The following is a 12,514-nucleotide window of genomic DNA, read 5'->3' on the forward strand; positions in this document are numbered from 1 at the left end:
GTGAAGGGAAAAAAGAGATGATTAATACCGTGCCAAGGCTTTTCCTCTATGATTAGGACTACCATTTAAGATGCCTTAGAGTGGTCCCTCTTTTCAGAAAGTCCTAAAAATCAGGTTCGTTTGGGTGTCACCAGCTGGTGAACAAGTGCCTTTCCAGGATGAAGTTGGACACAAGAGCAGCAAAGCAGAAGAAAATGGTTTTCTACATTGCTGCTTTGACGTGCCACTCTGGGAATTTTGTTAACCGTGATAAAACCCTCACCAGTGCTGGCTACGGTGTTTTCTGGGAGTGCCCTGAGACTCCTGTGACCTGGTTGTTTGGCAGCTCTCCTGAAACATTAATTTGGTGTCATCTCCTGTCTGTCTGCAGCACATGGCGAAGGCTCCTGCTCACTCGCTTGGAAGCAGAGCATGCAGGAGATAAACGGCACAGAGCTGAATTTAAACATTCCTTGAATTACCATTTGTCAAAACTCTGAAAGCTTTATGGCATTGGTCAAGCTTTTTACCTGGTGTTAGAACTTGCTGTTAGAAATTGTTTTAAAGTCAGTCTGAAACGGCAGAAGCATTTTGAGGTTACTTAAATTTGATGATTTTGAATGTTAACAAATTTCGTTTTCAGTGAACACCCTAGTAGTGAAACAGTAGGGGTAGTTTTTTATCTTAACAGTGGTAAATCTTGCAGGATGGATGCTGGTGCAGAAGTTCTCTCCGTGCTGGACCTCTAGGATTTCTCATTTTTAATGAATGAGAAGACATGGCCACCACACAGCCCTGGATCATTGCAGTCATTTAAAGGAGCTGGGTTTGAATTACTGACCTGGAAGTCAGGTTCTCTGTGTCTCGTTAGCAATGCATTGAGCTATCCTGGGTCCACTGCTCAGGGGGACCATCAGAGGAAGATCATTTCTGCCATTACTTACCTTCTTTTTATAAAGATGCATTTGAAATTGTGTGTATGTAATGGCAACGTGTGTTATATCTCTCCTTAAAAATCTCATTATCCTTGTCTACATTCCCAAGATAAACCTGCAGACTGTTCAAGGCATATGTTGAGTGTGAGAGAGTCCAGGCTGATTGCAGTGAGCTACAGTCTTTAATCTGAAATTGATTCTTAAATTGCCACGGTACGATCACAATAGATGGCAACATCGGTCAGTCCGAAGAAAGACTTAATAATAAAATCAATGCGTGACTGTTATTGTCTGAAAATATGAATGCTATCTGATTTATTTTACGCCGTCCTTCCAGCTGAGAGATGATGGGATGGTAAGAGCTGAGCATCTCGGATGTAGCTATTGGAATTTCTAATACAAGTTTACCTACTGTTTTAAAGCTAAAGATGTTTGTTAAGCTGCATGAGAGTCCAGAATAGTTCCAGACTAGCGGGACCATTCTGGACTCCTAGAGGGTCTGCAAAAACAGTAGCTATAATCTGTGACCTTGAGGGTGAAAAAAGTTACCTGTGTTTAATTCAACTCAAATTAGCATCTTTAATCACTTTTTTTCCCCTTCCCTCCCAGGACTGCTACATGCTGCAGTACTGGCGTGCAGCCACCTTTGGGTTGAAGAATGACAGCTGTGTAAGGGCTTCTCTCTGCTAGGAAATGTTGCAGTGGTTTAATCATGAGGTTTAACCATTCATTCTGCTGATGCAATGCTGAACTGAACGTGTTCCTGTCTACACTGACCACAAGTCAGGAAGCATTTAGGAGGGAAGTGGGGAAGGTTACACCGAGGATAAGCAGAGTAGAATATCAGTTTTAAACGAAAATAATTAAAATCTGCATGAGGGCTTGACTGGAGCGAGCCTTAACCTGCCAGAAGGATCGTGGTGTCCTGAGAGGAGGGATGGGGCGGCAGAGGAGGAAGGCAGGCGCAGCTTGAGGTCTTGGAGCCGAGATGGGAAGGGATAGAGGATGTTAATGAAAAAAGGGCATCTCACAAGGCCGATGAGAAAAAAGAAAACTTGGGCAAGTACGAAAGAGAAAGATACACTAAAGAGAGACGGTGAAGGTACAGTGGAAGGGAGTTGGGGATGGCAGTAGGCTAGGAAATAGGGAATTAGAGATGGGCGTGAGTATGGGTGCAGGACACCTAAGAGTAAGGAAGCAAAACGATGTGGAAGATTAAACAGACTGGTCAAAACAGACCTGGGCAGAGAGGTTGTAGAGAGGCGGTAAAAAATGGTTTAGGAGCACAAAAGGGCTATGGGAGAGGTTCTATACCACAAACTGCATGTCTGATGCAGGAAATGAAACTTGCTGATGTACCTTTGAGGTTCTGGGCTTTGAACTCAACAGCAGTTAGACGCAGAAGTGCCTTTAACAACCTTATCTCTTAGCTGCCTTAGTTCATTAAACAGAGGTAACAGTGCTGGAAACAATACTGTCCTCCTGCCCGCTCCGATTGCTGTATAGATGAGCTCCCCACGTGTTTGGAAGTCGTCAAGTACAATAGTGACAGACACACCAATGGCCAAATTGGTTCCTCCCAGGCTAAATATTGGTGTCTAGTTAAATAGAGCTGGGGTAAAGGACCTGACCCCAGCATAAGTCAAACCGTGGCAGCTCCAGAACATTGGAGCATACTGGAAGGTGACACCGATGTCCTCATCAATCACAGAATCATCTAATGGTTTAGATTGGAAGGGACCTTTTAAGTTCGTCTAGTCCAACCCCTCCCTGCAATGAGCAGGGACATCTTCAACTAGAGCAGGTTGCTCAGAGCCCGGTGTCGGAGATGGCACATGGCTGAATGAAGCTGTCCACGGAGACGCGTTCCTCGTAAAGCATAACGCAGGTGGCACCTTTGTGGCTTGGAGTCATTGTATGCTCGGTATTTGCACCAAGCGGCTCTAGCAACAGCAGCAACTCAAGGAAAGAGTGAAGAGTTTCCATGTTTTCTGACTCCTGAGAATCCAAATAACCTGGATATATAAACGTTAAATAACCCTGAAAGCCAAGTGGCCAAGAAATGCCCCTTCAAAGGAGACTGTTCCAGCCAGAACGGTCTTGTGCCCTAACGCAAGGAAACAGGACACTGAGCTCCAGAAAGCTGATAGGGTATCCCTTCATTATTAATGGGCAAAGAGGCTTCTTAGCCATCGCTGTGCTTGTTCTGATCATGTCACATCGTAGAGTTTATTCTTAGTCTTAGCCACAGCCTTATAAATAATAAAATGGGTCATGTTTTATCTTACCCCAGTGATCATTGTAATGCGGCTTTTATCTGAGACTCTGCCAAGCTCTTGACTGAGGCAACATTTAGAAGTAGATAAAATGATTGAAGAGCAGAGTACAAAAGTAGGCTCAGCTCTTCCCCAAAACACACGCTTACCGAGAGTGAACGCAGTGGGTTTGCAGTGTATGCGCTGCTTTGGGAGGGAAGAAATGAGAGAACATTGGAAAACTGAGGATGCAGCATGTCTGTCCACTTCGGATGGGCTGGGCTAGCGCATCTGATGTGTGTTAATTCTGGAAGTGCTTTGCTTAAAGCTGGTACTGAAAAACAGGGCTTTTGTGGAAGCGATAAGGTCTATGTGCGCAGGTCCTGTGGTTAACAGCCTTAGAGGCTGAAGTGGGGTAGGCGTGTGACACGTTGCAGTTGAGGAGCTTGCAAGGTTAATTGCCAGAGCGATGCCGTTAGAGTCGTTCTGTGTGCCAAGGCATGGAGGTGATGACCTGCCCGAAACTATAGAGGAACCTGTAGCAAAACTGCAAGTGGCTTCCAGGAACCCATCCATGGAGTCAGGCTTCCCACCCTGCTTCCTGAAGGAAGAGCATTTTTCTCCTGAAAACTTGGACATACATATATTCTTTGAGAATTAGAGAGGAAAACTCAGTTTACCGTAACACTGGGTTCCTGAAAACACATCATAGACTGTTCTTACAGCCTTTCCAAAGGATTTTCCTGCTGAGAGGCTGAGTACAATTAATAGCAAAGTGCTTTTTCGGGAAAACTGCAACAGACAGGTCGGTACGTGCACAAGCAAGAAGGCGTTTGTGGGGCTGCTAAAAACAACGGTTTTCCTTAAGACCTTTGTGCTATGTAAAGGATTCACGTGTTTAGTCTTTCTTAACAGGCAAATTGAGTGTGACCAGTGGTAAAAGGGTTGAATACAATATGCCAATGTAGCATTCAGTTCAAAGACAAAATTATAAATGATCTCTTTATCCCATAAATATTTTCCTTCGGGTCTAATGGTTCAGTTCCTTCCATTATTTTTTTTCACCCGACCTCTTTCTTCAGTGTTTACATGGGCTGTGTGTTTGCAAACAGACGTGCAAACCTTCCCTCAGCGGACTTTGGTTTCTTGTTGCAGAAGTTCCCTGAGCTGAAGTTCAAGTATGTGGAGGAAGAGCAGCCTGAGGAGTTCTTCATTCCCTACGTTTGGTCCTTGGTCTACAACTCTGCCGTGGCCCTGTACTGGAACCCGCATGACATCCAGCTCTTCACTATGGACTCCGGCTGAAGGAGATGCCCCAGCCAAGCCAACTCAACTCCATCTTCTTACAGAAAACGAAACTCCGCACCGCGTGTTAATACGTGACCCCTTCCAGCGTGCACCCTCTGACCCCAAAGCTTACGGAGAACGAAGCCTGCCGCCAGTGTACAGTCCAACATCGATGACACGCTGGCAGCAGACTGCGGTGTGAGGAACTGACGGCTTGTAGGCAACCTTGTATTTATAGTCCTATAACCTAGAGCTTGTTTGATGAAAATGAGGCCTTACACATGGGGTACGATGTTACTACCAACCACAAACATGATTGTTCTTTTAACTTAACGGGGTAAATGAGGAAGGAGATTGTGGACTTTGATTTGGAAGCAACGTTTGTATTTTCGTTTCTTTCAAGCGAGGCAGCTTTGTTGGGTCAAGCTTTCTGTGGTCTGTTGGATTCTGCCATGGGTTGCTCGTTACCTAATCCTGTGCTTTCACTCGCAGCCCTTTAATTCGGTAGCACTGTCAAGGCTGCAGTTGTGTCTACGCTGTCATCCCAGTGAACTAAGCGAGCAGCGTATTAATCAGATTAGCTCCCAGGCAGATTCAAAACACTTGATTTAGATGTCAAAATGTTTGTGGGAGGATTTTCAATAGCCGGTCTGTCTTTGTTTGTTTGTTTGTTTGACTGGCAAATATTCTACAGAGGGCTAGAAACACCAGCTTTCAGAGTCAGGTCCCTTACAGACTTGTTTTACTGTGCTTTTGTGCAAAAGTTGTTCCTGGAAGTTGAACGGGATGTGGGGGGAATCTCCAAAGAAAATAGTTACAAGATTGTAAAGTAGACCAATGTCCTGTAAAAATGTGTGTAATGGTGACAGTGTGTCGTGGGGATCCTTGGCAAAGTTCTGTGTTGAAAATCCCCTGTTTGCTATTAAAGGTTTTACGGCAGAAGTGTAGATTTATCTGAATGTAGAATACTTCTCCTTTTTTCTTGTTTTAAAGTGTCCTTTCCTGATATACCTGTTTCTGCAGTCGGAAGAACAAAAGAAGTGGCTTGACCTGATTTTGAAAGAACATCTCATTTTTCAAAACGAGGATCATTTCTTCCCTGAGGAGGCTCCTGACGGTGCCCGTTGCACACGCATGCAAACACCCTAATCCCACACGCTGCTGTGGGGAGGGCTGTCACCGCTGCGTTGCATGGCAAAACATAAATATCAAGGAATTAGTTCCAAAACATGCGTGGCAACCCCTTGTATTCACTGCCTGCTCCAGCATGTTCTGTTTATTGACCTGAAGAGTCGGGTGCGTTTGCTTTCAGACAGTCCTTCGAGTGGCTTTAGGTAGAGTTTCTTGCACCCTGTTTTTTTCCCTGAAGGATGCGCTAGGATTGTACTTTCCTTTTATCTGCTTATATTTAGAGGTGGAAGTCCATTTGGGTCCTACAAAAAGGGAAATGTTGGCTTACAAAAAAAAAAAAGCTTTCCAAATTTCTTTAAATATAGCTACAAAGCTATATTTATACGTATAGAGTATGTATATACATATAGAGCCCAGGAGCATTCAGGACTTTAAAATGGCAGAAGCTTTTGAGAAAAGGCAATAGTAAGCCTGGAGATAACATTTTTTTTCTTAGGAAAATATGAGAAATGAATGAGCCATGACTGAGCTGCACATAAGTTTATGCTGTGTTTTGGTTTCATGGTTTGGTTTTTTTTTTTTCCTTGTCTTTGAGCAAACGTCAAAGGGGAATGACTCTTCTTGGTTATTGTCGTGATTTGTAATTTTGTCTTTATTAAAAGGCTAAGAGAGTGTGTGAGTCAGCAGGGCTGCCCGGCCTTTGGAAAAGTCAGTCTGAAGATGCACTTTTAAAACTCTGGATTCTGAAGCTACTGCCATGGTTCAGTTTTCATCTGTCTTAAACCGCCCATGAGCACTTGAACCTGCCCCGAGGTGAGCACCCTCCACCCCGCTGCCTCCAGCAGAAGTGGAGCACTTCATGAAAGAGGGCTCAGCCAGAGCAGATGTTTATCAGCCGGGTGTCAAACTGGAGAGAACCTGATTTTTCTTTGAAAGGGCTTTTTGTAAAGAGAAGAGTGCATAAGGCAGCGATCTGATAGAATAGGTCAAACCAGCTGCTGAATCAATGTAGGAGTCACAACAGTGAATTATTTCTCGCTCTCCTTTTGTTGTGATGACACTGAAGTACAGAAGGAACAGGTTTGTTCCAATCACATAATTTCCTTGTGCATTTAATTAATATGCAATTCTTCCAGGGCCCAGCTGGTTTGGAACAGCTGGAGTTACAATCCAAAGCTGGAACAGCAGAGCCAGACCAAGATTTATGCTGAAATCCATGCTAGCCCCATTGGCTCTTCCGAAAGTCTCAGCATTATGTGGGTCTGGCAGTGGCCTGAAGTCTGCAGTCTGGCACGGTCACAAATACTCTGTTTTCCTTCAGATCTGTAAAGTATCACCTTAGGATCCTTTTCATTACTTTGTGTGAAAGATTTATTATGCGTAATAAAAAAAAAAACCCTGAAAACGGTAAATACAGGCTGTAGTTGCATTTGTTTCACGTGATAGCTGCCGCATGGTGACGTTTGGCCGGCGGGTCTTGGTGTGGCCATCAGACCTGATGTGCACGAGGTTTTATAACGTTCTCCATGATGTGCAATAAAAAGGATATTGTTTTGTTTATGGTATTAAGTAGGCAGTTGTTTAAATCTGTGCTTGGTGAGAGAAGGGACGTGTCGTGCTGCAATGTTGTGCTGAATCCCACCTAACGGAGGGCTCTTGCCAACTCCTGCAGTCGCAGCAGGAACAGCCCAGCGGAGGCACTGGGCACATGCGGTTGTGGGGGGAGCAGAGGAGGCACAGGACTGTCCCCTTCAGCCCAGGCCAGATGTGATGTGTTGCTGCACCCTGAGTTGCTCTTTCCTCTTGTTCTGGCCACAGCATTTTGGCAGATGGTGTCTCCCTGGGTTTTGGGGGTTGGGTTGGGTGTTGGACCCGGATCTTGGCCTTACTGTGCCAATATTGTTGCTCTGAGTGCTGATGACTACTGACACCATCTGCTTAGGCTACTTGAGTAGCGTTAGAGAGGGGAATCCATTGCGTCAGCGTTGGGGAGGAGAAGGGAGGTCTGCTCTGTCCTCACTCAGAGGACCACCCCTTCCACGAGTCTCCTCTGAGCTTGAAGCCTTCCAGAGAATGGGCAGGAAACCAAGTTGCTGCGTAAGTTGTTAGTGAAGTGGCGGTTGCGCATGTGAAGCCTGATGCGCGTGTCCCTGATGAGGGAGTTGTCATCCTTCTTCAGTTAATCGAGAGAAACTGATCTCCCTATGAAAATGGGGTGGTGGGTTGGAAGCTACAACAACTCCTTTTCCCTGCTGCCTTACAAATGAGTCGGGCATCATCGACTTTGGCAAAAACCTTCCCAATTTCATGGCATTTCTTGACCCTACTAGCCTAAAACTGAGGAGTATTAGGCAAGTTACAGGAAAAAAAACCCAAACTGTTTTCTACGTGCCTGCTAGATTGTTGATCTACCAGTAAAACAGGAAAGGAAGTCGCAAACAACCCCCCTCATTTCTTTGGAAACTGAAGTTTTTTGTACAACCTTTTCTACTGGGCGGCTCGGTTTTTTTTCTTGCATACGTTGTCTAATTCAGCCAACTTAAGGCCAAATGTCATCTTATCGTTGGTCAAGCCCAGGGTCTCTCCTGGTTGATGGGGCTTGGTCTGTGAAAAACTCTCGCTTCTGTGCTTGGAAGACCAGAAGTTTCCTCTATGTTTGCACTTCTGTGATTGCCTGACCACCGTAAGTCCTTTCCCGTCTTCACCCATTAGCAGGGTTTTGGCCACCTTACCTAGCCAGCTTTAAAAATTTGAACCATTAGTACCCACAATACTGTAAAATTCAGGGTCCCAGCTGCTTTTGTCTTTGGTTTGTTGCTGATTGGTTTTGGGGCGGGGTTATTAGTATAGTAATTATTATCTATTATTATAACAGACTCTACTAACTCACAATTAGCAGTGTTAAAGGTAACAGCAGCACATCTGATAGCAACATGCAACAGCCTCGATGGAGTTACCGGACTCAGAGTAAGGAATTGTTTACTCAGTACATTCCTGTCCGTGGCTGTGGTCTCTTCCCCAAGCCCAGATCGGGGTGCTAAGGTCCAGATCAGGGCACTAATCTTCCTACAACTGTTCAGTTTGGGGAGCTTTTGCTTGTACTGAAAATTGCATGAAGTTTTTTATCTTTGAGGTTTCTCCAGCCAATATTACCGGGTTAAATTCTGTATCGAGCACATACGTGCACCCAGAAGGCTCCAGGAGAGCTCTTTTCCCTTTAATTACACAACAGATAATCCATAAAATTGTCTCCAGCAGCATGACTCGGACCTAATAATTTTTAACGTTTCTGGCAGTCAAATGGCATTTGTCATTTAAAGGGAAAATATCTATCCGCTTCCTTGGCAAGCTGCAGCCAGCTGGTTAGACAGGAGCGATGTTCTCGGCTCCACCAGGGATGGCCTCTAGATCCATCTGCTGGATCCATCCAGACTCCTCCATCTTGACCACCGACTGCTGGTTGGGGGCAGCCAGTTGGGTTTACTGCCAAAGAGGTCTCAGCAGCAAATTTGCGCAGGACGTCCTGAGCATCTGGGTTATGAAGCGTCAGCTCCTGGACATCTTCTAGCAGAAGCCTTGGTGGCTGTGAGCTCTCGGGACGGTGCAGATGTCCCCTGAGATTAAATTCTGCGCGGAGGGATCTCTCAGATATCACAAGGTTGGTTGTCTGGGTTATTCTGGATGGGGTTGGCAGTTATTTTGGGTTTGTCTGGAAGGCTGACTGTCAACTCTAAGAATTACTCATTCATGGTGCCTTTGTGCAGTTCACTCATGACGTTCAGATTCAGCAGCGACGCTCTGGGCGCAGCAGCACAGGGCTGGTACAGGGGCTTGGGGCAAGGCTCGTGAAAGCAGGGTGTTTGCCTTTTTTTCCCTTTCGGGAAAGGAGCCTCTTGGCAGGACGTCCGCAGGCTGCTGTGGCATCACCGAGACGCTGGAGTGCTCCAGGGTGGTCCTCCTTCTGCGTGAGACGTAACGCACGTCACCAGCGTCATTCATTACACTGATAACAGTTCTCTTATCGGAAGATTATGATATTTCAAAGACAAAAGGGCAACTCTTACAACCTCAAGGCAGAGCTGTGCTTCCTGCTGTGACTTTGGGTGCAAGGACTCGTTAGGAGCAGGGCAGGGAGGTGCCACGGGCTGTGCAGGCAATGATTTAAGGTAATCATGGGAACGGCTGCATGATTGCACAAGCTGGGGTCTCAAAAGCAGCAACACGTGAGCTGCATCGCTCCTCGGCATGTCCCTGCTGGCAGATTTTGGCATCCCTTCGCTGGGAAGACCCGGCACCACTCTGGAGTAACAGTCTTGTAAATGTTTTGCTCTTTGAGAGTAGTTAACCCTGAACTGCAAGGCTCCAGCTGAGATTACAGCACAAAAAGCTTGTAAGCATTTCATCATAGATGCTAGGTTATTGCTGGATGGATGCTTTTCATATGTTAGGGCTATACTGCCTTCTTGCAAATGAATTACTTCAAGTAGCCATGTTTAATACCGAAGGCGCCGCTACCACCCACGGATTGTGCCAGCACTTACATGTACTCGGATAAATGAAAATGTCACTGTCGGCGAATCCCTCCAAATCACGAATCAAATACGTTGCTGAGCTGCCAAACTGGGACAATTTGAATGAGAGATTTAAAGATGGAGATTTTATTTTTTTTTTAATGCTGCTGAAGCACACAGCATAATCCTTCATCATCACTTTAGAAACTGTCTTAAAATTAATCCAAAATTAATATGTCTTGGCAGACGTGATGAAATGTTCAGCTGTATATAAAGTTTTTGCCAGCTGTCTTGGTGAACTAAATGGCAGACTTCAGCCTTCCTTATAGTCACTTTGTGCTGCTGAAAACCTTAAATCCGATGGCACCAGGAGAAAATGGGAGGTCTTCAAGTATCCGGAGAGGAGCTACAGGGCGGTGACAAACGCGGTGACGTCCCCGATTCCCTGCCCCTCCTCCTATTTATGAAACAACGAAACAAACTCTTTTCAAAGAGCAAAACCGCTTATTAAAAACTGGCAATTTAAACTAGGAGCAGCTGTCCTCGCCGTGCTGCTTCTATTTTCGTCCTTGAAGCCCCTGTCAGGGTCCGTCCCCTTTCCCAGCGCAGCTCCTGCATCCCAGTCGGCAGTGCCCCCGCCAAGAATCCTGCCCAGCGCGGGTGCTCGGGGTACGGGGGACCTGGGGTGCTCAGCCCCGTCAGAGCTGCCTCTCCCTATTTAAGGACTGTATCAACCAGAGAATAGTGGGAATAAAAGGGACAAAACTTGATCTGGAAATTTAAAACGTCTTCCAAACCAGGTGCGTGAGGACCACCAGTGGCCTCTTCAGATGGGGTCTGGGTCAGCGAAACCAGTGGGGAAAGAGCGATCGCACCTGGGATGGTGGCCCTGGGTGCCGGCATGGCAAAGGCCACTCACTGGGGAAACGGGGAATAAATGGTGGGCAAAGAATTGGTCATGGGGAATTGCCAAAAAAATTGGGATTTTTCCTAATACAGCCTTGCATGTTGTTTTGTCGCTTGTTGCTCAGGCTGCTCCTACAGGAGGGAAAAAAAAACCCACCTTCCTTCCTTGATATGGGATATTCAGTATCCAGTATATTTACTTGGCTGAGCTTCAGATTAAATACTCTGCTTAGTGCCTTGTGTCTTGTACATGTCTCTGCAGTGCTGAGCAGCAGAGCGGAGAGAAGCAACAGAGCCATTTTCACCCTGAAACAAAGCTCTTCGTGATGGCTCCAGAAGAATAAAAGGTCAATCTCCCCCAAGAAAACGCAGCTTTGGCGTTTGCAACCTTGCAAGTTTCTCCCAACTGAAATAGGAAGTGCAAATTAAATTTAAATTCTTTTCTTCCTCCTAAATCAAATCTCGCAGGCGCCAATTGCCCTTTAAAAGGTCAACCTTTTAGCCCACAAAATATGTAATCAATACACTATTGACCTAAGCAATGGCCATAAACTTCAGGCTGCCTTTATCTCCTCGCTTGGCTTCTCCTCCTTCCTGACAGAGCACGTTTGGGTCGGGAAAGTGGCAGCTCCTGATGAAGGAGACAGGGAGAGAGCTCATAAAACCCTGCGTCTGCAGCGGTCCCGGAGGAAGATGAGCATCACTAGTGCTGCACGAGGCAGGTTTGCCTCTTGTCTTTCTGTCATTGTCTGTCTGTCTTTGGTTTCCTGGGGGACACGTTAGCAGTTTCATAGTCTTACAGAGCCACTATTGTAGGACCAAAGAATTTGAGTTTACCAAATGTTCTCCCTCTTCATGCAGCTGTTTGAGTCTGGCCTGTTGTGGACTGGAAACCATTTCTGGTGGAGTAGCTAGTCTGGTCGGGAGGTGGATTTGCAGCATGTCTATCCCTAACATAGACCCAGATGTTTTCCAGTGCACTTCTTCCATCCATCACGGCGTGGCGTTTCTCTGTTCCATTAGGTGTGCTACGCAGGACGTACAACCACACCAGAGCCTCACCAGCACATGTCAGCAGCAAGACCAAGGGGACCCATGTCCAGGTCACCATGACCACCAGGAGCACCTCCTTGAGAGGACGGAGGTGACGCTGTCCTGAGAAGGGACTCTACCAGGGAAGAGAGGGGCAGAGTTTGGCCCATGGCTCCCCACCGCAGGGAAGGAGGTAGGAGGCTGGAGCACAGGCATGAGTGGGCTGATGCCACATTTGAGGGTACCAGCTTCCCTACTGGTGTGTACTGGAGACAGATGGCAGAGACCCTTCTTGACTATTTGGGGAAGAAACAGCCATTTTCAAGCAATACCTTCCCACTTGTTGTCACCAACTGTGCATGCAAATGAAAGCCCGGTGAGTCCATGGAAGAGCAGTGCTAGAGAATAAACCAGAAACCGTAGTCCTGACCCAAAGAGCTAATGGTCACTGATCCAGAAAGGGCTGAGACTAGACAGG

At 46.2% G+C, this 12,514-nt stretch overlaps 1 protein-coding gene across 2 annotated transcripts in view; it reads left to right on the plus strand.

The window, feature by feature from the left end:
• Positions 1 to 4,474, plus strand: part of LOC309415756 (dymeclin) — a gene marked incomplete at its 3' end in the record, with an annotated part of 207,666 nt that extends 203,192 nt beyond the window's left edge. For both annotated transcript variants that reach the window (XM_082013362.1, XM_082013363.1), the window contains one exon: positions 4,325 to 4,474. In XM_082013362.1, coding sequence (XP_081869488.1) covers positions 4,325 to 4,474 — 150 coding nt within the window. The remainder of the gene's footprint in view (positions 1 to 4,324) is intronic.
• Between the last annotated feature and the right edge of the window lie 8,040 nt (positions 4,475 to 12,514).

The sequence above is a fragment of the Phaethon aethereus genome, assembly GCF_964289735.1.
Source record: "Phaethon aethereus genome assembly, chromosome: Z".
Taxonomy (NCBI): Eukaryota; Metazoa; Chordata; class Aves; order Phaethontiformes; family Phaethontidae; genus Phaethon; species Phaethon aethereus.